The sequence below is a fragment of the Melopsittacus undulatus genome, chromosome 3 (assembly GCF_012275295.1).
Source record: "Melopsittacus undulatus isolate bMelUnd1 chromosome 3, bMelUnd1.mat.Z, whole genome shotgun sequence".
Classification (NCBI taxonomy): domain Eukaryota; kingdom Metazoa; phylum Chordata; class Aves; order Psittaciformes; family Psittaculidae; genus Melopsittacus; species Melopsittacus undulatus.
Window position 1 is genome coordinate 20,234,804 of NC_047529.1, and position 24,709 is coordinate 20,259,512.

A 24,709-nucleotide genomic window follows, 5' to 3' on the forward strand; every position below is an offset into this window, starting at 1 on the left:
GAGGTCATTGTTCTTGTGAAAAGAACAATCTGTGAACCTAAGTTGGCTGAGGCAATAGAATTGATGGGTTTTAGCTGTGTTTGTAGCATCACAGCTGACTTGTAAACAGGCTCCATCATCTCTGACCTTCCAGCTCTAAGGCAGGAGAACATTTGAAATTGTTTTTCTGAACAGGAACTGTATTTCTAAAGGCCTTAGATCAAAAAAAAGGCATATTTTCCATCTTAATTCTGTATTAAAAGACCTGGCTGATCTACAGAGGACTGAGGGCTACTCGGTGCTCTGGAACTAAATATTTACTACACAACATTGCTGCTTAACCTGACACTTTCAAATTCTAAGCTTAACATCTTTGCTTAATGACATTTCTTATTTGCTTGCCTGACAGATTTTTTGGGTCGCACTGAAGTTCCAGTAGCAAAAATCAGAACAGAACAAGAAAGCAAAGGCCCCACGACCAAGCACCTACTGCTGCATGAAGTTCCCACAGGTGAAGTGTGGGTCCGCTTCGACCTGCAGCTCTTTGACCAGAAAACACTCCACTAAGAACACTTCCTTAATTTATGAAGGACAGCCGAAGCTGATGGCCTCAACAGCTTTTCTGTAAAAGATGCCTTGCCCCGTGCTGATTATTAAGCAAAATTTCTGCTGCTTCCGTATTTCCTCTTAATTCCTGGTTGCGTTTAGCTCCTTGCAGCGTTCAAAGTTGTTGTTGATCTATGCAAACACAAATGTTACTGTATATACAGTTCTATAGCTCAGTGCCTTTTTATTATGTTGGAATATCTTGGGTTTGGATGCCAATGTTTCCATTTTCAGGGCCATAAGAAGTATTCACTAGAAATGTGGCATCAAGACGCATGTATATTTTACCACTTAGTCTGACATCCAGACTGAGGAATGGTTTAAGCTCAGCACTAGAATCATTCCATTTGAAATCTGCAAAGTGATATCCACTGGAATCTTCCCATCTCAGGATGATAGTTTTAAAGATTAAATGCTGAAGAAGCCTTAGCACTGGAGAAGTCTCTGATACCTTGTATATTCTTTAAGAATCAAGTGTAGTTTCTTACTTGACTTAGTTCTGCACTGAAATCAGTAACTGCTACTTGATTTTTCTTTCTGCTTCTGTTTGATTCCTCATTCTCTGCTGAGACAATGTGGTTGTGAAGAAAAACTAGAAAAAAAGATATTTTAAATACTGTGACCCACGGTAATGTGGCAAAATACTCTTCAGCGTTTGTTTTTTTTCCTAAATATAAGTTATTTGTGTACATTTCCTTGGTCTTGTAGACCTCCAAGTGAATCTTGAAGCTTTGACATTGCCAACATGTATATAGAAAGTAAAATATAAGTTTATTAATGTAATTTGTTTACAGATGTTTATTGATGCAGTGATTTTTAAAAAGTATATTTTATTTTACAGGGGAATGTGAAATAATGAGAAAAAATTTAGAGGATTAAATTCAAGAAAAGTTTATTACAAGTTGAAGGGTTTGCTGGGGGGAGCTGGCACCCCAGTATGATTCTGTAAAATGAGGTTATTTGAAAGCAAAAATTTCCTCTCGGCATCAAAATCAAGGCTGGTTAAGCAAAAGAAGAGTTTGTTTATAAAGGGTTTGATACATTGTAACCATTTTACTGCCTCCTTAAACTGCATTGTTGGAAAAGCACAGCATGGAATTCCGAGCAATGTGGGCCCTTGTCTTCCACGGGGACAGCAGCACCTCCTGATGTCTGACAGTTTCACACCCGATTGCTGCCTGTACACCCTCCTGTTATAGGGCTGAGTTGACCTCTGTTTCTTTTAACAAGTTTTCTGTGGTTCAGTATTTCTAATCCTAAATAAAACTAAATCTTGGAAATTCTTGAGGGTCTGTGTCTGTACAGTGGGAGTTTGGACCTTCTTGTACAAGCCGTGAGGAATTCTGTTCTCAGGCTTCAACACCAGAGCTGCTGTGCAGTCACACACTGCAGTGGAACAGGAGAGAAACCCATCTGCAGGGCACTGACAGTACGTGGTGCTCAGCACCAGATCTCCAAAAAGCTCTGTTTTGTACAAAACACTTTCCTCCTGCTCTCCCCTCATAATTCCTGCCTTCTCAGAACACTCATCTGTGTGTTAGTTTGATTTGCTGCTTGTACACTGCCTCCAGGGGAAAGTCCTTTGAAACCTTGTTAGTAGCCTACCATTATTTTGTAAATAATATTTTGCTATGGGAGTTCTGATAAAGACTTGAACAAACAAAACCAAACCTTTATTTCCTTATCAGCGCTTTCTAAGCCACTCCTCTGCACACATCTGCTGACGAGGCACATTGCCAGGAGTGCCTCCTTCTCATTCAAGAGAGAGTTTGTTCCTAAATCTCAAGGTGAGGTCTTTCAGCTTCACAAAAATTTGCAACAGCTGCAGCTAAAATTGTGCAAGCTTTGCCATTCCCTCTGCCCAGTGCTACCACCACACTTCCTGTCATAGGAAATACAGCGGCCTCAGAGCTGGGGATAACGTGCAGAGTCTGGGGCCTACCAGACCTTTTTCTAACCTTTTTTCATTAAAGGAGATGAACTGGTGAGAAGACTTGCCCTATATAAACCAGAGGGCATCAGCACTGTCTTTGCAGGGCTGAGCCTAAGTTAAACCTCCTAAAATAGTAGGATTTGGCCTGTATAGCATGAACTGGAGCTGGAAATAACAGGAGCAGCAGCTCAAACATTTCTCTGGCTGCTAACTACTTCAGAATTACATGTTTGAGACAACAGGTTTATTGCAGTTTGCCAGAAGACCTGGCTTGTTCCCTCTTGCTCTGGTAGGAGATAACAACGTACTTTGCAGATGGTACCTTCTGATGGCTTTGCTTGCCACTGCAATCAGCTGGAGGACAGATGATACTGTATGTTGTCTCTGTCGTAGTTGGTGGCTTTTCTCCTTTAAACAAACAGAAGCAAAAACTATTGCCAGTCCATGCAGCACGAAGGCTGCTGGGGCCCAGCACAGCTTCCTGCACTAGCTCTTTCCCACACTGAGTCACTCCAGGAAATGTTTGTCATTGTGACCAGTTTTCCTGTGGAGTAAAGCTTTGGGCTAGTAAAAACCACAAAACTCCAAGGCAGGGGCTGAGGGGCAGAGTGCGCCTGGCTCAGGAGGACATCAGGCTCTCAGTTCACCTTGATGTTCTTGTCACTGGGGAGCAGGAGTTCCTTTAAGTGTTGTGTACTGCAGTGACAGAACCAGAGAGTTTTCAAAGGGGTGAATCAGAGCCTGGACTGTAAAAAAAAGCATGATCATTAAAAAATAGGACCACTCTGATCCCAACTGCTTCTCTGTCAGGACCAGCTGGTCTTGGCTCTCTAGTGTTCTCAGTCTAGGCAGCTGCATCGCTGCTCCAGTTCAGCTCACCATTAGACATCCATGCTGCAATTTCGAGTCCAACCAGCCTGTATGCCAAAAAGCAACCTCTCAGCTCAGCTATAGGATACAACTTTCTGGAGTGGTGTGTAGCTCCCTCACCACAGGCCACTCCTTTGCAGAACCAGCATCATGGTTTGAGCCATGATACTCAATGGTCAAAGGACACTGGTTGAGCAAATACGAGACAAGGCTGAGAAAGCTGGGACAGTTCAGCCTGGAGAAGAGAAGGCTTAGGAGAATCTCGTTAGTGTCTATGAAAGGTACAAAGAAGACAAAGCCAGGCTCTTTTCAGTAGTGCCAAGTGACAGGACCAGAGGTAATGGGCACACAGGTAAACACAGGATGTGTGAACATCAGGAAACACTTCTTTACTGTGAAGTTGACTGAGTACTGGCACAGGCTGCCCAGGGTGGTTGTGGAGTCCCCATCCTAGGAGATATTCAAAAGCTGCCTAGACATGGTGGCTGTCAATTGGCTCTCTGTGGTCCTGCTTTAGCAGAGGGGTTGGACAAGACCACCCCCAGAGATCCCTTCCAATCTGTGACACAAGTATGACCTCCTACTGATCCCAAATCTAGAAACTAATAGAAAAAACAAACCAACCCTAAAACCCAAGGCAAGTATGAACCATAAACCTTTTTAGATCTTCCAGTAAAGCACCCTGAAGGCTTTTCACTTCACCAACACTTCTTTCTCAGGAGAAATACACAATAAAGCAGAATTCACTATGAAATTTAACTTTTAACAAATAGTCTGCTATGCAGCCAAGAAGGAAAGGCCTCATCCACTGTAGCTGTTGTGCTGCCTCTCAATAAACACCACATTACCTCTTACCTCTTTGTTTGGTAAACTTCACTAGCAATGTAGCTGTGTGGTATCTTCAGCCACTCAACTGCATTCATATGCTGCCGGCTCAAAGGAAGCAGTGGCAGTTCTCTAACGAGTTTGTTCAGTTCTCTGGTAGACCATGGTCTTCCTGGCAGAAAGTAACAAGTGCCTCGTGTGAGCACATACTGTCACAAGCAAGCGCAACCCGCCAGTACGAAACACTTCCAAGGGATTCCAGTTGTTTAAAGTACCTGTCTCGCACTGCTTGGTAATGCCTGTCTCAATCAACTTTCTTTGAATGTCTCTTAACAGAGGATCCTGTAAAGCTGGTATTGAAACCTGTGACACAGACAGTTATGTCATGCTTAGCAACACAAGCACTTTGTCAGCCCCAAAAGACCAAAGTCAGAGGTAAATGTCAGGATACCACTGGTTAGCAGGGAAGGAGCATCAACCTCATTTTTTATGAATAAAAACAGGTGGCAGACTTGAGTGGTGTCAGAAATACTGAGCCTCTCAGATCCTCGGGCAGGCCATATAGTGCATTCAACAACTGTGCCACAGAGTTAGACCATAGAGATGAGATCTGATCTCCTCGAGGCATTTGATCTTGATGAACCCTGCAGGGGCTCACACATTGCAATGAAGTATCAGCTCCAACGCCACAGCTGCTGAGGGCTCAGCATCCAGAAGGGATTTAGAGAATTGCACTTCATAGATTTGTGTCCAAGTGCTCCCTAACCCTTCTATTAGCCCTTGGTGCATTTGAGTGAGCTTCTATAAAGACCATCTGAACTGTTGGATTGCCTCCTACAGAACACACATCCAGCTTGCTGGGGACCCACCAACCCCTGTTAGATAGGATGCTTCCCACACTGCTACAATGAACTTCAGAGGGGGAAAACAAACCTCTCCCCCCCCCCCCCCACTGCCTACTGTGCCTCCAAGTCTGGGCTTAGTATGGATCCAAACCATTTCCCAGTGAAAAACATTTTCAAACACACTTGAGTTTAATGCAGCAGGAGCTGGGACCCATATTTGTTCATTTGTTAATAAAACTATAACATGTTGCTCTATGCCAGCCCCATAGCAGCACATCAGTAACACACTCTGCCTCCCCTCCAGCCATTAACTTCCTTCTGGCCAAAGAGTGCCCCTAGACCTCATGGCATAAATAATTACCACACCTTCCACCAGTCTGTAGATGTCCTCAGGAAGAATGGGTCATATTCTGATGGGTCATAATCATCCAAAATCACATAGCCCTGTGGGAGAAGCAGGTACTGTGTCAGGTCTCATAAGCTATTGGTGATAAAACAGCAAGAGCAGCCAGCTCAGGTATTACACTCCCAGGTGTGATATGAACACAGCACCAAGAGTGGTGGAGAAAAGGAATCCTGAATTTTCACACACTGCATCTCAGAAAGAAGGTGACTTAAGTGTAACAGGAAAAACTTTCCATCTATTTTAATTTATTATAGGCATGAATACATCATAAATGATTTCACGAAGCATCCAGAAGAAATTACAGGCTAAAATGCTAACCACAGCTGGGGTAGTCAAGAAAAAGGAAGTTCTGTTCAAGAGAAAATGTTTGACAGAGATGGGAACAGATATTAAAAAGAGGCTGAGTTCTGGTTCTCTATGACCAGAGTTAGCTGGGGAACAGCCAGTACCACCACTTGGCATCCACTGTTGATGGCAAGACCAAAGAATACCAGATCAAACAGGCCATCAAGAAGCTGAACAGAGACTGAGGTTGACACAGTGATCAAGCCTGATGCTGATAAAGGTAAATTGCAACTGTTTGTTGCAACATTATAATGCACTGTTTATACCAAATAACCCAGGACTTACCTAAATTGCATCAAGTAAGAGCTGTACAGAGGAGAAAACAAAACAGAAGTAAAAAAAAGTAACAGAAAAGAACAGAACCCACAAGTGACACTCTAACAACAGTAAGAGCAGGGCAAGCATATATATCAAATACTTCTCCCTAATACTCTTTCCATTCCTCCAAAACCTTGGAAATGAAGTTTTTCAGCTTTCTTGTGCAGATGGTTCTTCAGGGGTCTCAGGAAGGAAGGAAATCTTCAGCCCATGGTCTTTCAGATCTAAAGCCCTAAACAGTTCTTTTTGGCAATCTGTGGATGTGATTTCAAGTTAAAGAGTTGGAAAACCCGTGCTTTAACCTGAACGGTTCAGGAGCGCTGAAGGATGAGTCCAAATCAAACAATGTGGGCTCTGCAGTAGGTTTCAGAGGTCACTGTGTTGAAGGTGCTCACACAGGCGAGCAAGCCAGGCCCCAAGGGCTTGTGCTGTTCCCAGACACTCAGTGAGCACCCAGGCAGTTCCATGGGGCTTCAGCTACTGCTGAGTAGGAATGTTGTTGCACCTGCAGGGTCCTCTGCTCCCCAGGATCTGGCAATTCCCCAGAGTGAAAGCAGCAATCACACTCACTGTCTCAAATTTAAGCACTAAAATGCCTCATTTTGCAGGGTTTTAGTGCCACCCCTTGATTTACTATTACACATCACCCCGTTACAGTACATGCTCTCAGTCATTTGTACTTAGGGCTGTGGAGCACACCCACGTTTGATCCCTCCCTGCAATTGATGTCTGGTGACTCGCACACCCCTTGGCAGAAAGCAGAGTAACAGCCTGCTCTTAGAAAATGAGTCAAGAGGGTCTCTTATTCTGCAGCATTTCAGCACATAACACCTGCAATATCCTGGACTTCCAAGAGATGAGCTGTGGCTAACACAGCAGCAAGCCAGGCCAGGGAAACTTCCCTGTCCTCGCAGGCTGCAGTGTGGCACTTCCCTGCCAGTGCTAGAAAGAAAGTAGAGCTGCTGCCATCTTCACACTGTGACCAACCACCTCATCATGCATTTGCAGACCATGTCCCTGGGAATGAAATAAGGAGGAGGTGAGAATGGGGGTGAAAAGGAGGTAGATTTAAGGAAAATTACATATACGAGCAGGTCACTTGGAATAATGGAGTCAGGGAAATGATGGAAAGGAGGAAGGCTGCAAATGGCATTATAAAGGAGGTAGAAATACAAACTGACAGAAAAACTGAGATGGAGGAACCTGAAAGGACAGTGAGGAGAAAGAGTGCTACTAGAGAGGACGAGTAAGGAGGAAAGGGGGAGAAGGCAGCTTTGGAAAGCAAAGGACAGTGGAGAACTTGGAGGAGTCATTAGAAGAAGCAAGGAGTGCGAAACACAGCACTGGGGAGTCTATAGAAGAAAAGAGGGCAAACCAGTGTCAGAGTTGGGGATGGAGTAAAAGGGTTGCCTGGAGAGAGGAAGAGTGCAAGAAGCACAACTGGAGGAAGAAGAATATATATGGATAGGGGGAATGGACCAGTGACAGAGACACAGGAAGGTGAGAAGATCTGAGGAACAGGACAAGGAGAAGTCTAACAGCACTGAAGAGAGCAAGAGAAAATGAACAGAACTGAAGGGGAGGGAAACGCACAGCCAGAAGTCACTACTGTAACAAAACCACAAAAGTGTCTTTAAGTTTTGCACAACCTATCATACACTGCCACAATTAATGCAAACTTAAGCAAATCAATTGCCCTGTTTATCTGATGGGCTTTAGTCTGCTTTACAGACATGCTGATGAGAGAGCTGGCACCACAGAGCAAAGAAAAGGAGGAAGCTGATCACTGGTGCTGTGCTTGTGCAGTGAGAAGAATACATCTCATTACAGCATCCATTGCTTTTGGTGGACACCCAGCAAAGTCCTGACCTGCCACACAAGCCTGCGAGATGAGCTGATGTAGACCCAGATATGCACAGGACACCCAATGTTACTTCTTATATCTCAGAACTTCAACAGTAAGACTGGTGCAGCTCTTTCTCATTACATGCATTTTAAGTGTGCGGGTCTTTCACATCAGACCTTTGAAGAAATGAACATTTGCTCTCATATAACAACACAGTTCCCATGACAATTTTATTTCTGGATGGGAAGCTTGTTTGCAGTCTCATAACTCCTCTGTGCAGTGGTTTCCAGTTGCAACAAAAGCCTGCTCTACATAAAATATAATTTGTGGCCAATTATGTAACTGCTTCTGTTGCTCTATATCCATTCCTGAGATGCAAAAAGTGGAGTCATGGGATCTGATACTCCACAGTGGAGTGAAATTCAGAGCAAAAATCAAGAAAACCAACAAGAATTTCCTGCAGTGACTCCAAGTTTGATGAGTATTGAAACACACAGAACTACAGAATCCATGTGTCTTGCCCACAACCCTCTGTATGCAACCCTCTCCATGACAGGAATTTACTTCTCATTGTTACCTTCTTTTTACAGTAGTCTAAATAGAGAGAGAATTGTTCTTCTTTCCTTTTCCGTATTTCTTCACTTGACTTGCTGTCCATTTTGTCCTCGATCTTCTGCAGCAGTGGCTCTGAAACATCCTCAAGCCATTTCTTGTAGAGCATCTCCTTCTTTCTCAGATCTAAGAATTCATTGTGCCTCAAATATCTGTCCACCTCCTAAGCAAGAAATGCAAAATAAAGCCCAAACAACCTATTGGCCAACCACACCAAAGATTCCATGGGTGAAGCCAGGCAGCTTGGCTGACCTGATCTGACTTGTCACGGCTGCAAAAGCCTTGTTTGCCAGGCCTTCCTTCTGCTCCTCCCTCTCTCCAGCTCCCACCACTTGTTTCCAAGCTCTCCCTGGAACAAGCTCTGGAATTCAGACTCTCATTTTTTAAGCTATAGTGCAAGACTGGCAGAAAACCACTCACTTTCACCAGGTTCATGAGCTGAAATTGCTTCAGACTGGGGGTCTGATAAGCCCAAGACTGTGCAAAATTGGTGGCAGGGGAAGGACCTTCTCTCTGTAGCACTGACAACCCACTACATCAGATCAGCCCCCTTGCCCTTTATTCCCAGGCCTGCCATCACCATCTAATCACATCCACAGAACAAAAGTTAGGTGCAAAGAAGCAGGTAAATCACCAAAGCCAGCTGATTCCCGAGCTCATATTTAGGGTTACCACTGCAGTCCTATCCAAAGGAGACATGAAGAGGCCAGAAACATGTACTTCTAAATTTAGTTTTTCAAGAATACAGACAACTGATGTTTTCTCATGAATCACTGATGGAGAGCAACCACACTGACATACAAGAAAGCACACAGCAAATGGGAAGAGATACCACTTCTTACCCTCACAAAATAATTTTCTCTGTCCAAGATGCAGTGAGCAGAAACAATGATGTCTCGACTTTGATCAGCTGCTGCCTAACAAAACATAAAAAAAAACCCATATGAAGTAAAAGTAGGAGTAGGAATTACAATTACTTTTGAATTCAAAATAATTACTTGTGTTGTAATTAAAGCACACTATACCATAACTCAGCTGGCAGGATAGCACAGGCAGGCAAATCATAGAACCATAGAATGGTAGAATGGTTTTGATTGGAAAGCACCTTAAAGCTCACCTAGTTCCAAGCCCCCTGCCACAGGCAGGGACACCTTCCACTAGACCAGGTTGCTGAAAGCCCCATCCAACCTGGCCTTGAGAGACTTGCTCTGGACAGTTAGGTTAAATGTAACAACAGAATAGTTTTGGAAGAACTACAATGTACATGTTCAGTGGTACCAGACCATTCCCCTCCTTGGCCACAGCACCAGGGAGAAACAGACATCTCTCCAGCTGAGAACCACAAGCAGAGTGTACTCAGAACACACATCAGTGAATAGGTGAAAATTCTTCCTTCAGGATAATACACATCTGAAGAATCCTTACAGAAGCAAAAGAGTCTCCTTTGACTGAAGGAATTAGGTCTCTTCTCCTGGAGAAGAGAAGGGCTGGGGGAACCTCACGACAGATTGCCAGTACTCTAAGGATGGCTACAGAGAGGATGGAGGCTCTCTCTTCACAAGGAGTCACATGGAGAAGACAGGGGGCAATGGGTACAAGTTGCATTGGGAGAGGTTTCATCTCAATATGAGAAATTTTTTACAGTGAGATCAATCATTCACTGGAACAAGCTTCCCAGGAATGGGGTGGAGTCCCCATATCTGGGGATTTTCAAGATGCAGCTGGACAGGGTGCTAGGCAATCTCCTCCAGTATCCCTTTCCCAGGCACAGCTTCAGGCTAGGCAGAGAAGAAATTCAGAGCAGCCCTGCAGAGAAGGGCTTGGGGGTGGTGGTCAATGAGAAAATGAACATGAGCTGGCTGCAGTGTGCGCTTGCGGCCCAGAAAGCCAACCGTATTCTGGGCTGCATCAAAAGAAGTGTGACTAGCAGGTCAAAGGAGGTGATCCTGCCCCTCTACTCTGCTCTTGTGAGACCTCACTTGGAGTATTGTGTGCAGTTCTGGTGTCCTCAACATAAAAAGGACATGGAACTGTTGGAACATGTCCAGAGGAGGGCCACGAGGATGATCAGGGGACTGCAGCACCTCCTGTATGAGGACAGGCTGAGAAAGTTGGGGCTGTTCAGCCTGGAGAAGAGAAGGCTGCATGGAGACCTCATAGCAGCCTTCCAGTATCTGAAGGGGGCCTGTAAGGATGCTGGGGATGAACTCTTCAGTAGTGACAAGAGGTAATGGGTTAAAACTCAAACAGGGGAAGTTTAGACTGGATATAAGGAAGAAATTCTTAACTGTGAGGGTGGTGAGGTACTGCAATGGGTTGCCCAGGGAAGTTGTGAATGCTCCATCCCTGGCGGTGTTCAAGGCCAGGTTGGATGAAGCCTTGGGTGATATGGTTTAGTGTGAGGTGTCCCTGCCCATGGCAGAGGGGTTGGAACTAGATGATCTTAAAGTCCTTTCCAACCCTAACTATTCTATGATTCCCAAGAAAGGTTGGACCAGACGATCTTTCAAGGTCCCTTCCAACCTGGGCTGTTCTTTGAGTCCATGATTCTAAAAAGTCATAAGCTTGTTTAAGGTGTTATGGGAAACTTTCACACATCAAATTGCATGGTACTCAAAAGACCTGCTTCAAAATGATGCAAGGAAGGGCTTGATAAAACCCATTGTTTCGCTATTTCCAGAGTTCTTTGCTCCCCCTCCCAACAATAAATGTATCTTGGATTTTACAGAATTTTGCAAATCACCATTTTTATTCCTCCCTCCACACCTTCCATTGCATTTCATTCCTCCACTCGTACCTTCTCACAGCTGAAGTCTTTCTCTGTTAGCCAATCTTTAGTATTACTTTTCTCCTCAAAATTTCTTCTGCACTCAGAAGTATCTGTTGTGCTGCTCTTTGCTGATGCTGAGGAGAACCTCTGCATAAATGTTAACAAAAAAGAAAAAGGTCTGCAAAGAAAGTCAGCCTTCTCAAAGATCACATTCTCCTCTAGGTTCCACAATCAAGCTACAAACTGGGATAGAACAGTAGGAAGTTCACCTAACATCTTCACACCCCCCTGCCTGGCAAATCCCCTTATTTCTGTGCAGGAAATATAACAAAGCATCCTTGTAGCAGCTGTCAGGAATACTTCAGCATAGGAGATGAAGAACGTTTCACACAGATGAAACAGGAATGATGGAGATTGAGATATCCCCATATAAAGCCATGATTTTAATTATTTGGGCACTCTTCTCTGAAGGAAGATACATATACAGGTCCAATTCTAGCCACTCATAGTTTAAGCACCTATTGTAATATTAGGCCATAGCTCACTGAGTCAGCAGCACCTTATGCACATGTAAGAAAGGCTGCAATATGATTTCTGAATGTGCTAACACTGCTGACCGGCATTAACTTTTGGGGTTCCTCTGGAAGACTCATGTAATACACGAACACTAAACAGACAATTCACACTAGACAGACTCAATCTACAACAGGCTGACAGGAAGGACAGAGCACACACATCTTGTTGTAATGCAATTTTCAGAGCATGCCTTGGGGGACAGACTGAAGCACAGAGTTCCTGCTAAGGAGGACTCACACATGAATCCAAGCATATGCTGGGGACAGCAGTTCTGGAGCACACACAGACCAACCGACCACATCACTGCCCAGACCTTCAGTAGTATTAGGCTGACTGTTCAAGACAGGAGCTCAATTGCACCCAAATGTTCTGGGATCCCAGTTATAGATACTGGTTTTACATGTCTTCACAGTAGAATCTACAGCTGAAGGAACGCTGAGTCACTCACCTGGCAGAGCCTTTGCTGATCAAGTTTTCTCACAGGTCTCGGGCACATAAATCTTGGTAGCCACCATGGAGCCTCTGAGCTACTCACACTATGGATTATTGGACTAGCCTGGGAGAAACATTAAAATATTCAAAGCATATAAAACTGCTGTATAAATGGAACCCCCCCCAGGTTTCTTATACTTCCCACAAAACAATGAAACAAATCTCTAAAGGAATTCTAACTGCTGACAGCAGCAGCATTTTCCTATCACATAAAATTAAACAGAGAGATAAAGTATCAGATTGTCTGATAGACTGTCCTCAACTCCATTAGCAATGGATGATAGTACATTTTGTTTCAAAGAACAGAGTGACTCAGAAATTATTCCAGAATCCTCCTCAGCTTTGAAAATATTTCAGAGCTATCAAATTCTAGCTCCTGACTTTTTACTTCTTTCTTTTGTGCTTTTTCAGTTACATAAAAGTCACTTTCAAAGAACCTCCACATTCCACCATAGGGAGGGTTGAATTTTAGTGGGTTTTAAATTTAGATCTATCAGATGAAGCTTACACTGAAGCACTAACTCTGAGCTCCAGAGAGAAAATTCCACCTCATCTATTGTACTTGCAGCAGTATATCTGGATCAATTTATAACAGAGAGACATAAGAAGCACAGAAGCAAAATGCCCTTTAGAGGAACTCCCATTTAAACCCTGATTTCCTTCAGATTCACTAGAGACACACTGCTTACAGGAAATGTTGTATTCACAAAACTACTTAGTTAAAGAGTAGACCAAAATAAGAGCTTACTTCTGCAGATACTGACATCCACACTCCTCAGACAGATCTTTCAGTTATGAAACAAACCTGTTCTTCAGTTATTGGAAACATCTAGTTAAAAGAGTCTACAGACTCTCTGAATGTGTAGACAGTAACAATGTTTTGGTTTTGTACAAGACAACATTTAAGACTTTATCCAATCCAGCACTTCAGTGGTCCTGACTCCTAACAGACCTCACTACACTGCAGATTGAAATCGCTTACCATTGGTTCAACGTTAAGTCTTTAATCTACATCCCAATTTGTTTAATTGCATAATCCCTGCTTTTAAGCACTAACAGATACATCTGCCTGGATATTCCTGCCTCCTCACATCAATGCTTTCCTGTCTTTTGTGACTGAGTCAAAAAACCCAGGAAAGCGCTCATTGGAAGGGACTTCTGGAGGTGATCTGGTCCCACTGCCTCCTTGAAGAACAGCCAGCCTCGCAGACAAGGTTGCTCAGTGTCTCACGCAGTCAAGCTTTGAAACTTTCTCAAATCTATAAGCTCATGTTTTTCACTCCAACTCCTTCTATGAAAGAAAAACTCACTTCTGCCACATAATCCAGGAGAAGCCAAAGCAAGGATAAAAGCCTATATAATGCAAATGGTATGAAGGATTTCACTTCCCTCCTGCATAACTTTGCAAGATTTCTATTCTTCCATGAGACACAAGGTAAACAAAAAGATTTGCAGTGGAATAGGTCACAACATCCCAATCCTCTACTGTATTTTTTCAGCCCCTGTAAGACAGCTTCCAAACCCAGAAATAAATACAAGACTTAGCACTGTGGTAGGCACTTCCTCTAACATGATCTTCTGCTTTCTCTGTACAGAGGAAACAAAAGATGCAGAATAAAACAGGGGCTTACAATTAGGACACTACTACATGCTTTGGAGAGCAGGTACCCTTCCTCCCTCCATCTCGGTATGAAGATATTTTATTTATCTATGTGTTACTCATAGCTTTCGCAGACTGTTGTGGCTGCCATGGAGGCTGGCATTCCCTCTGAGAAGTCCCCTGCTCTGACAACAATCTCCTCTTTTTCCAGACAGACCATGCCTACTAAGCTCCAGGGAATGCTGTAAAGCATATCTGACCTCATCATCTCTGAATAGCAGAGGAAGTATTCCAAAAGTTTATTCTGCCTCCTGCAATGACTGATTAAAGGAGGCTGTGCACTGTATTACCTGCATGGATAAATAACAGGAACAGCACTCTGAATAGCACTGAACTAATTTCTGATATCAAATAAACAGATGAACAGTAAGGATTGAAGAACATCCGGATACCTGAGGTGCTACAGATTTGGTATTAGACAACTCAATGTACCTGCCTATGAGCAATATATACCCCTACCTGCAAAGATGTCACAGGCTTCAGCTTCAAGGCATCTTCTGCAGATGTCCTTCCACTCAAAGTAGTTCTGCTCTGAGATAGGGATGCTGTAAATCCCTGGAAAATGAGGGAAAATGTATATTTTAATCATTTCTACACTTGCAAAACAAACAAAAAACCCCACTAGCCTCCTTTCCATCTGGTTCCAGTGTCTAGTATCAGAACTCCATCTTCATTCATCTTACAAAGACAGATCAAGCTCTTCTGTGAGCAGAAGTTGCTCTCACTGAGAATTGGGACCCCAGGAGAGGTGAAACAGATCAAACAGGAAAATCTGCCTGCTGTAGCAATTTGCTTTAAAGAAACATGTGGTAAAATCTCTAGCTGCAATTTTTCCTCCCAATCTTCATAACTCAAGCTGCGACTAAATTTTATTCCTTTATTTTTCCATTTTGTTTGGACTCCTGTTAGATGCCAACTCTTCATCACTGACAACGGCAGGGCCAACTTAGACACCACCTGTTTCACAGGTCTTAAAACTTACTCACATGCTTGGACAGAAATACAGTAAAGGATTTCCAGAGTCTTGAGTGGTTAAATCAAGGTCTGAAGTCACTCTAACTTTGCTGCAGCCTGCAAATGCTACACCCCATGAGCAGGTTGGCTGTTCTGTGTTAGGACATTTGTTCTTATATGATCAAAGCTGAGAATAACCCTTCTTAAAATTTCCTGCCAGGTATACCCATATCCTGCTTTGCTGTCAGCAGCATAGCTTTATATTAGTAATTTATTTTTTTTTAAGACAGGTTTCTCTTGCTTCATGGGGTCTGTTCAGTAAAGCAGAAGGTTCTCCCTCAAACACCCATCTGCTAAAATCCAGTCTCTGCCCAAACACAAGCCTTTGCAACAGCTTTGGGAAGACAGGTTGAAATTATTTCTGTGGCAAAAACTAAGTAACCTCACACATGCCTCAGTCCTCTCAAAAGCCCCTTTCTGACAAAGTCCCTGATATGGGCCCTGCCTGCGGGCTCACGTGTCACCATGACAGCACACATGGATGTCACCCTTTGAGAGCACAGCTGGCTGCCTTCGCTCGGGGCTTGGTCCCCTCCAATTCCCTCTGGTGCCAGGACCAAGCGGAGGAGTGAACCAGCTCCAGAGCAAGCAGGGCAGCTCTATGAACAGAACCTTGCGGCTGGTGAAGTCAAACTAACAGATAAGACACACGCACGCACCCACAGCACGGGCCTCGCCCCTGCACCTCGGAGGCGGCGAGGGGACAGCACCGGTCAGAGGTAGAGGCCGGGCCGCCCCAGGGGCCGGGCCGAGGGGAGGATAGGGCAGGCAGCAGCGCTTCGCGCACCCCCATGCCGGGGTCGGCTCACCACGTCCAGCGGGGCACCGGGAGGCCTCAGGGCAGCCGGTACGCAGCTGTGGGGGGAGCCGCTGCGGTGGGAGCCGGCGCTGTGAGGCATGGCGTCCCTGACAAGGGCCGGCTGAAGGCACTGCCGGATCCCTCCGCGCCCGGCCGCCTAGCGTCCACTGCTGCCATGGCAACCAGGACCTTAGCGCCCTCCTCCGGTGTCTGTGGCCATGCGTAGATCTTCCCACCAATCAGAAAAGGGAGCGCCTTGGTGAGTGAGCCAATCAGGAGCGAGGGCAGCCGGCCTCTGGGGCAGGTGAGGGGCAGCGCGGATCCCGAATGGAAGCGCCGAGGGGAGCCGAGCGCCTTGCTCCGCCCGTGAGGCAGAAGTAGGCAGGTACGATCCCCAGCACCGCGATGGGACGTGGGGCGCAGCGGGCTCGCTGGGGATGCTTGGAAACGCCTTAGCGGGACCGGCCGTCGTGGGCCCCTGCGGCAGAGGGCTGCTGGTTCGGGCAGCGGGGACCACCGGAAACCGCCCGGCTGGCGGCAGAAAGCGGGAGGCAATGCAGATACGCTGCGCCGGCCTGTGATCCTGCCGCGCCGAGCGCGCAGTCTTCCGCCAGGCTTCGTGTAGGGCTTGGCGTCTGGCCACGGCCCCCGAGCTCATTCATTACTCGTTTGTAATTCAAATACATCCCCACTGCTCAGCGCTTACTAATAAACACTCTGCCTGGTGACTATAACACGCCTGATAGCTGTATTTAACTGAAATACTAATGGCATTTCCAATAGCTTAATGTAAAATAAACCCATCTGAACTACACAGCAATAAAGTTACAGGGTATATCCTGCTTTAGCTCACTAAATTCTATTACAAGATTTCATATGTTATTGCATAACACTGACTTAATGAAACTAAAATTGAAACTGAAATCTCATGTATGATATAGCTGTACTCAAGTGATAAGAAAATACACGTTTTCTACTAATCAATTATGACCTGAGCACAATGGCACTAACAAAAGTGTTGGTATGCAGTGTATTTTTTTTTTACCAAGTAGCTGGCCAGGACTGCAGTAAACCAGATGAGATGCATGCTGATACCTGAAGATTTAATCAGTATCTCACTTCTCTTGTTGCCAGAGATACCATCACACAACAGAAATGTGAGGTTTAATCCCAAACTTCAGCCGAACAGTGCTGCAGTGACTCAGAGGTCTAACAATAACCATGTTAGTGCTGACCATTTGAAAGTAAAATAACCATAGAATCATAGAATAGTTAGGGTTGGAAAGGACCTTAAGATCAAGTTCCAACCCCCCTGCCATGGGCAGGGACACCTCACACTAAACCATGTCACCCAAGACTTCATCCAGCCTGGCCTTGAACACCGCCAGGGATGGAGCATTTACAACTTCCCTGGGCAACCCATTACAGTGCCTCACCACCCTAACAGTAAAGAATGTCTTCCTTATATCCAATCTAAAGTTTCCCTGTTTAAGTTTTAACCCATTACCTCTTGTCTTATCACTACTGAAGAGTTCATCCTCAGCATCCTTACAGGCCCCCTTCAGATACTGGAAGGCTGCTATGAGGTCTCCACGCAGCCTTCTCTTCTCCAGGCTGAAACAGCCCCAGCTTTCTCAGCCTGTCTTCATACAGGAGGTGCTCCAGTCCCCTGATCATCCTCGTGGCCCTTCTCTGGACTTGTTCTAACAGTTCCATGTCTTTTCTATGTTGAGGACACCAGAACTGCACACAATACTCCAAGTGAGGTCTCACAAGAGCAGAGTAGAGGGGCAGGATCACCTCCTTCGACGTGCTGGTCACGCTTCTTTTGATGCAGCCCAGGATATGGTTGGCTTTCTGGGCTGTAAGCGCACACTGAAGCTGGCTCATGTTCATTTTCTCATCAACTAACACCCCCAAGTCCTTCTCTGCAGGACTACCATGAATTTCCTTTTTGCCCAACCTGTAGCTGTGCCTGGGATTGCTCTGACCCAGGTGTAGGACCTTGCACTTGTCATGGTTAAACTTCATGAGGTTGGCATCAGCCCACCTCACAAGTGTGTCAAGGTCCCTCTGGATGGCATTCCTTCCCTCCGACATATCAACTGAAACACACAGCTTGGTGTCATTGGCAAACTTGCTGAGGGTGCACTCAATCCCACTGTCCATGTCACCAACAAAGATGTTGAACAAGACCAGTCCCAACACCCATCCCTGAGGGACACCACTCGTTACTGGTCTCCAGCTGGACATTGAGCCATTGGCCACAACTCTTTGAATGCGACCATCCAGCCAGTTCTTTATCCACCGAGTGGTCCACCTATCAAATTGATGTCTCTCCAATTTAGAGACAAGGATGTCATGTGGGACAGTGTCGAACGCTTTGCACAAATCCAGGTAGATGACATCAATTGCTCTACCCCTGTCCATCAGTTCTGTAGCCCCGTCATAGAAGGCCACCAAATTGGTCAGGCAGGATTTCCCCCTAGTAAAGCCATGCTGGCTGTCACCAAGCACCTTGTTGTTTTTCATGTGCCTTAGCATGCCTTCCAGGAGAGTCTGCTCCAAGATTTTGCCAGGCACAGAGGTGAGACTGACTGGTCTGTAATTCCCTGGATCATCCATTTTCCCCTTCTTGAAAATGGGGGTTATATTTCCCTTTTTCCAGTCATCAGGAACTTCACCTGACAGCCATGATTTTTCAAATATGATTGCCAGTGGCTTTGCAACTTCATTCGCCAGCTCCTTCAGGACCCACAGATGGATTTTATCGGGTCCCATGGACTTGTGTACGTTCAGGTTCTTAAGATGGTCTCGAACCAGATCCTCTTGTACAGTGGGCCCAGTGGGTTTTCACAGTCCCTGGGTCCACCTTCCAAGACTCGCGTGCTGCGGTCAGAGCCTTTGCCAGTGAAGACCGAGGCAAAGAAGCCATTCAGAACATTTTTATAGTGTAAGTATTTCTGGCTTCTTTTTTTCCTGCCATTTAATTTTCCTCTCACTTAGGAAACAGTCCACAGTGAAAACACTTTAGAGTTTTCTTAAAATGAGATAGAACTTGTTACAACCAGCAGACCAGAGCAGAAATAGGGGGGTAAGGGTCGGGATTTCTGGGCCAGGCTTGACCTAAACCAAGCATACAACTGGACTTTAATGGCCTTTCTGAGAAAAGTGACCATTTCACCGACCCCCAGCCCTCCCGGTCTGTTCTGCTGCTCTCTTCTTTTTAGGATTTTTATTTGGTTATTTTGCTTGTCTGAGGCCTAGCATTTACTTCTGTGGCAATTTCACATTCAGTAAGATTAAATCTAAATCTGGAATTTATATCTAATTCCACATGCAGTAAGACCTGGTTTCCAATATAAAAGGGAAGGGGAATGAACATTTATGCATCTATTTCTTTTCACAAGACAGAAGGAAAATGAACCAGCTGCAGGCTTTGCTGAATGACAGTCTTTTATCAGAACAAAGCATGTGGAAAAAGCAGCTATCATCAACATAAAGGAAAGACAAGTCTGTGCATCAATCTTTGGATTTAATGTAAGAGATCAAAGAGTGTCCTGGGAAGCAGAGATAGAAACTCTGTGAATCTGTAGCACAAAGTAGCGATAATGGCAGGGAGCATGGCACCCTACTAAATACACTGGCTTCCCTCAGCTCAGGGACCAAGTTATGGGGTACAGCCCAGCTGCTGTGTTGGGGGGCTAACTTGCAGAGTTGGCTGCTAATTTCACGTCTTTGATTTTGGGAAAGAAGACGCCATTTAGCTGGCATTTTCGAGAATTCGTTTTTAACCACTCTGTGCTCAAAGTAGATGTACATAGGTCTATTCCCTGGCACTGAGACCTGCTGGTGTGGAATGTGCTGTGCTCACACTACAACCTCAGCACAGAGTGGCTATACGAGGCTGTCTGTAAGGAGCAGTCCTGGGCCATTCCTGCCTCAGAATTATTTGGGAAACTGCTTGCTGGCACAGGCCAAAACTCTACTTAGAGTGTTCCAACAGTACTCAGAACTGCTCCCTGGTACCTTAAATTTGCTGGTATAGCTGTGGTTCATCTGTTTTCATTGTCCATCAGCTGATGAACGGCAGAATAACAGCATTTCTGGTCATATCATATTATATTCCCTGACAGATTTGATGAATTTCCTAGGAGTTCAAGAACACTTCCCACACCACGGTCATCCTTATGTCATTGGAAGGTAGCACTTTGTCTCCTAATCCCCCTGATACAGCTCTCAAACATTTTCCAGCAGTTTTTCCAGGATTATATATTGTTAACTTTAGCATGCTCAGAAGAATGTGTTCAAAGATGAAGCACTTGTTAAGATAGCCCCATCCCTGAGGACACATTCTCAGAGAGTGGTATCAGTCCATTAGGTAATAGTGACATCATCTTTGATATGGAAATCATCTTTAAGATAAACTACAGCTTTCAGAGGTGCCGGCCTGCTGACTCTTCAGCAAGGCAGATTACATACAGAGGTCTAGAGCAAAGTCCTCAGCTGGTGTAAATCATACCCAGCTCCACTGACCTGAAAGAATGTCAGGCCAGAAAGGATCATTGGATCATCTTATGCAACCAGCTGAATATAAATCTGCCAAACCAGTGACCCAGTTCTGTGTACACTGAGCCCAAGAGCATATTGACATGAATAGATCTGTGGCCCATGTAGACTGCTTCATTAGATGCGAGGATCTGGTCTGGACTTTATAAAAGTTACACTTCCCCACTTTTGACCAAGAATAGTTGAAACTGGCATCCTCAGGTGAGCTCTGCACGACCCGGGGAAGGCTGTGCCCTGCCCTGTATTGCCTTTCAACAGCAGGGTCCATCATTGCAGGCCACCCTGCTGACCTAGAGGAGTGTCACTGAGGAATGAGACTATGCAGAGGGTAACCACAGGCTAAGCAGATTGTTTTAAACGAGTCTCTGAAAGTATAGTGGACTATATAGAAACTAGGTCTAGTTTCAGAGCCAGGCAGATGTGTTTTGGTTGGTTAGTTGGTTGGGTTTTTGCATCGTGATTTTAAGTGAGCTATCAAAGACGGAGGGTGGAAAGCAGTTCCTCATTGCAAAGAGATGCATTTTTGGTCCATAACACTGTGTTGTACTAACATAGGTACTGCCAAAGAATGCTTTAGACCTTATCTATGCTTTCTGCAAGAACTTATTGAAAGTTAGAAGGGGAGGACTCTGCTTCAAGAAGCATTATAAATGTGTCCATGTGGATAAGCATTCCATCTGTCTTCAAAATGTATGTTGATATGAGCTGTAGCCATCCTGAGAAATCTGGGGACTTTCTACTTTCTTCCCTTGCTGTCTGGTTATGTAACACAAGCAGAAAACCTTCACATGCCTCTTTCTTTCTCTACGTATCACCTTCCCAGCAGGTGTGGAGTGAAATCAGAGCAGAATACAGTGTTAGCTGTATAATACAAATTTAATGGGTAACACCATTCATTTCCCTAACACCAAAACACCACCTGTGGGCTTGTTCTGTTCTCCTTTAAAACAGTTCATCTCCCTAAGCTGAGAAAAAACTATCACTGAATTGTTTTGCTGGCTTGGTTTCTTGCCTCATTAATTAATTGAACAGGTAATAGAAGGGCCTGGGGAGCCCAGCGCCAAAATAAGGTAGCTGGGTCATGGGAGAAAAAGGCCGAGGTGAGCAGGACCTGTTTGACACTCACCTTGTGGGGCTCCAGCCTCAGTAATTCACCTCTGAAATTCAGAGACACGAAGTGAGGACATGACTGCATGCAGCCATGTTCAAGACAGCAGAATTTTGTTACTACAGCCAAGTCACACATTCTGAAAGTGACACACATACAACTGGGTGTTATTGAGATCTTCTTAGTTCTTCACCTCCTGAGTAAATTCACACTGAAATGAGCTAAGCAACTTGCAGAAGAGGCTGGGCAGCTCTCAAGTTTGGATCCCCTCTCAGGAAAATGCAGTACTTTGCAATGTCTTTCTCCATTCCTCATTATAAACTGGCAAGGCAGAGTTTGGGAGACAGGGTTCATAAAACACTGGGCATGCTCTTACAGCAATACTAGTTATTCTATTTGCATTTATCAGTGCTTTTGTATATGACATTGAGCACTAGGATAATGTCTTCAAAATGCTGTGCAATAATACATTTGTCAATGGAAGTGATACATTAATCAATGGAAGGCAATATAATAAAGCATTTGACTGACTTGCTTTAATAGTCAATAGTCTTCAGAATATGCAATGCCACTGTTTATCTGTGTCCTGGCTTATATTTTAAGACAGCATTTGCCCTTTCCCCCTTAAAAAAAGGTATACTGGCACAGAAAATGCCTGTAGTTGGCCCAAACTGTCAGGTGGTATGTATATCTATGTGAGTTTTTTAGAGCCTTGTAACCTTATACCAGTTTTCCATATTATCTAGCCAGATGGCGGACTGATAGTTGTGAAGACAAAGACTTTCATCCTGGTTGCTACTTACAAAGCGGGCATGTGTCTCAGTGTGTACGTGGAAGCTGTGGAGAAACTAGGTAAGAGAAATGGCTGTACCTGTGTGCCTGCATGCTGGCATCTCACCAATCAGCTCTGCCCTTGCAAAAAGCTTCAAAAATCAATCTGACAAACTAACAGATCCTGAAATCTGGGTAACTGAACACAGATGTGGTTATGGCTCCACAGCTAAACCCTCTCCAGACATCACATCCCATTGCATTGCAGAGCCTCCATAGGTATGAAGTGGTTGCCAAACTCTCTTCCCTTGGCCATTCTGGCACAAGTTTTCTGTTAGTTACCCTTCAGCAAAACGGGGTCTGGCAGTCACATGTTATTGACCTCATATGCCTCATGCTGAGGTCTTAAGCACACTTTTGTAGAGCATCAGCTTTGATACTCTGCTTCACAGTCCACTTCAAAGAGACATGAGGTCTCCAAGAGAATAAATCTAAGAATTAGGCCTCATATTTTAAGACAACTTCAGACTACCTTTAGCCTAGTATTTTCCTGCAGTACTACAAATGGAGCTAGAGCAGATCCAGAAGGTATTATTTAGCCCCAGGTCTGGTTGGCTGGCTCAGTAATAAATTAGTAGCAACATGATAGTTGATAGTAGCTCCTTTGCTGCCACAGGAAGAAGACAGAAAGTGTGAAGTTGGAAAACTGCAAAAAACCTGCCAACACTTGCAAAATCCCGTAACAGTTTTCATACAAGTTATTTGGTCTTGCAAATAGTCACTTTGTCTATAATTGGTCACTGTTCCTGAGTAAAGTGTAAGGTTTAAGTGTTTCCAGAGCCAGATCTGCAGTGGTTTTGACAACGTACATTCTCTGGAGTTTATTCTTGATGTTGTGGATCATTTCTTTGTGAAAAGAAAACAAAGCAGCTTTTCTTCACATGTTACAAGAGATTTCTGAAAATGATACAAAGTGCTCAATGTTGGTTCTCTGGAACAGATAATACCTCGTGAATATAGGTATTAGTATTTTTAATTGTCAGCTAGAAATACTGCTGTCTGCTTTTGAGTACGGTCTAGTCTGAGGTGGATTTGAACTTGAAAAAAAAAACATCTCTATTACAGGAATTCTGTGTATGATTTTTATCATTGTTGATTTTTTTTGTTTCCTTGTATTTTTATAGCAGACTACTTTAGAGAGAAAGGTAGCTGAATGTGCAGAAAACCTGAACGTCATTAAGCTCCAAAGGACTGCTCACAAGGTGGTAAAGTATAGAAGCTTGAAGCATTATCCAGTTTAAGCAAGAAACTGCTGGTTTACAACATTCCAAGTGCTGAGTTTCCTTCTGTTTTTTCAAGAATGCTTGGGGGTTCACTGCTCTTAAGAGGACTACCCTATGCATCTGTCCTCTATGTTTCTAAACTGAATTGAAAGTGATTTGGTTTAGGATGCTCTGCTTAATCTTTCTAATGTGTCTTTTCACCTGTTTCCATGTAAGAAAACTGTTAATCTCACTAAGCAAAGAAAGTTCTCTAATAGCATTATAGCTATGCAAAGCATCACTGACCCAAGGAACAAAGGACAATGTTACATTAACATATTTTCAGACTGTCCTGTACATCTTTGAATATGACAAATAAAACACATTTTAACATGAGAGTTTGCATTGTCATTGACTGCTATAAAGTTATTTTGAACTGTAGTAACTGCAAAGTTCTGTGAGGAGTGGGGAGGAGGGACAAAGTCACTACCAGGCTTGAATCACACTGTGTGTAAAGGACATCAAAGAAGATAAGTCTTAAGAAGACCAGGCTCCATGATTTTTTCATTTGCAGAAACAAATCATTAGCTATCTGAGTCACATGAGAACAAAAGACTTTTTAGCTATATTTGATTCTGAATTAGTTTCATTTCAAAGAAGAGTTTAAAAGCCTGAATCCCAAAATCTCAAAATTGATAGGGGAAAAAAAATGACAGAATATTCCCACACATGGACAGACATACAATTTATCATTTTTAAATAATTTGAAGTGCCAGTTTTATTCCCTGACAACTCAAATAGTTGAGAGCTGGTAACAAGGACACAGAGAAAGGAATGGTCTGATCCTTCTTCTGGAGAAAAGAGCAAAGCTTAAGGAAGAGGTGCGATCATGCACCTAAACAATCAGGTAGAAATGCATGGGGCTTGTGGACATAAACCAGTGAACTTTGAACACCACTTACAGGAACAAAGCACAATAAAGGCTCCTAAGTTGGTTGTGTAGCATAAGGACTTTCACAGCTCTCACACTCTTAATGCCATTTTAGTACATCTGGTCAGAAATCAAATCAGCAGTTCAATGCTCTGTATGAGAACATACAAAT

The 24,709-nt window shown here is 44.2% G+C and overlaps 3 protein-coding genes across 7 annotated transcripts in view; 2 read left to right on the top strand and 1 right to left on the bottom strand.

The window, feature by feature from the left end:
• Window positions 1-1,865, top strand: part of ITSN2 (intersectin 2) — an 87,215-nt gene extending 85,350 nt beyond the window's left edge. For both annotated transcript variants that reach the window (XM_034060946.1, XM_031046626.2), the window contains exon 39: window positions 389-1,865. In XM_034060946.1, the coding sequence (XP_033916837.1) occupies window positions 389-546 (158 nt within the window). In that variant the 3' untranslated portion in view covers window positions 547-1,865. The remainder of the gene's footprint in view (window positions 1-388) is intronic.
• Window positions 1,461-15,993, bottom strand: FAM228B (family with sequence similarity 228 member B). Of its 4 annotated transcripts, none has more exons than XM_031046628.2 (10): window positions 15,885-15,993; window positions 14,543-14,638; window positions 12,380-12,487; window positions 11,383-11,502; window positions 9,428-9,502; window positions 8,551-8,748; window positions 5,425-5,502; window positions 4,489-4,576; window positions 4,244-4,385; window positions 1,461-2,926 (listed from the first exon to the last, which is right to left on the bottom strand). In XM_031046628.2, the coding sequence occupies exons 1-10, from the start codon at window positions 15,888-15,890 to the stop codon at window positions 2,869-2,871; spliced, it is 969 nt and encodes a 322-aa protein (XP_030902488.2). In that variant the 5' UTR covers window positions 15,891-15,993; the 3' UTR covers window positions 1,461-2,868. The 4 variants fall into 4 exon arrangements, with proteins under 4 accessions (XP_030902488.2, XP_030902489.2, XP_030902493.2 ...); XM_031046629.2 differs by having other exon boundaries at window positions 1,461-3,264; XM_031046633.2 differs by lacking the exon at window positions 8,551-8,748.
• A 3,324-nt stretch (window positions 15,994-19,317) lies between these two features.
• On the top strand, window positions 19,318-23,638 carry PFN4 (profilin family member 4). The gene is given in 5 exon segments (XM_031046560.2): window positions 19,318-19,353; window positions 19,356-19,436; window positions 21,021-21,155; window positions 22,320-22,425; window positions 23,529-23,638. Coding segments are annotated over 5 exon segments (387 nt in total). The 3' UTR covers window positions 23,558-23,638.
• Window positions 23,639-24,709: the final 1,071 nt, after the last annotated feature.

Bases quoted from the DNA above. Each gene is read 5' to 3' on its own strand.
- FAM228B (XM_031046628.2), bottom strand. The intron at 12,488-14,542 runs GTAGGGGTATAT...TGTTTCTCCCAG, and splicing joins AGCCTGTGACATCTTTGCAG to GCTAGTCCAATAATCCATAG. The intron at 8,749-9,427 runs GTAAGAAGTGGT...TTTCTTGCTTAG, and splicing joins GAGAAAATTATTTTGTGAGG to GAGGTGGACAGATATTTGAG.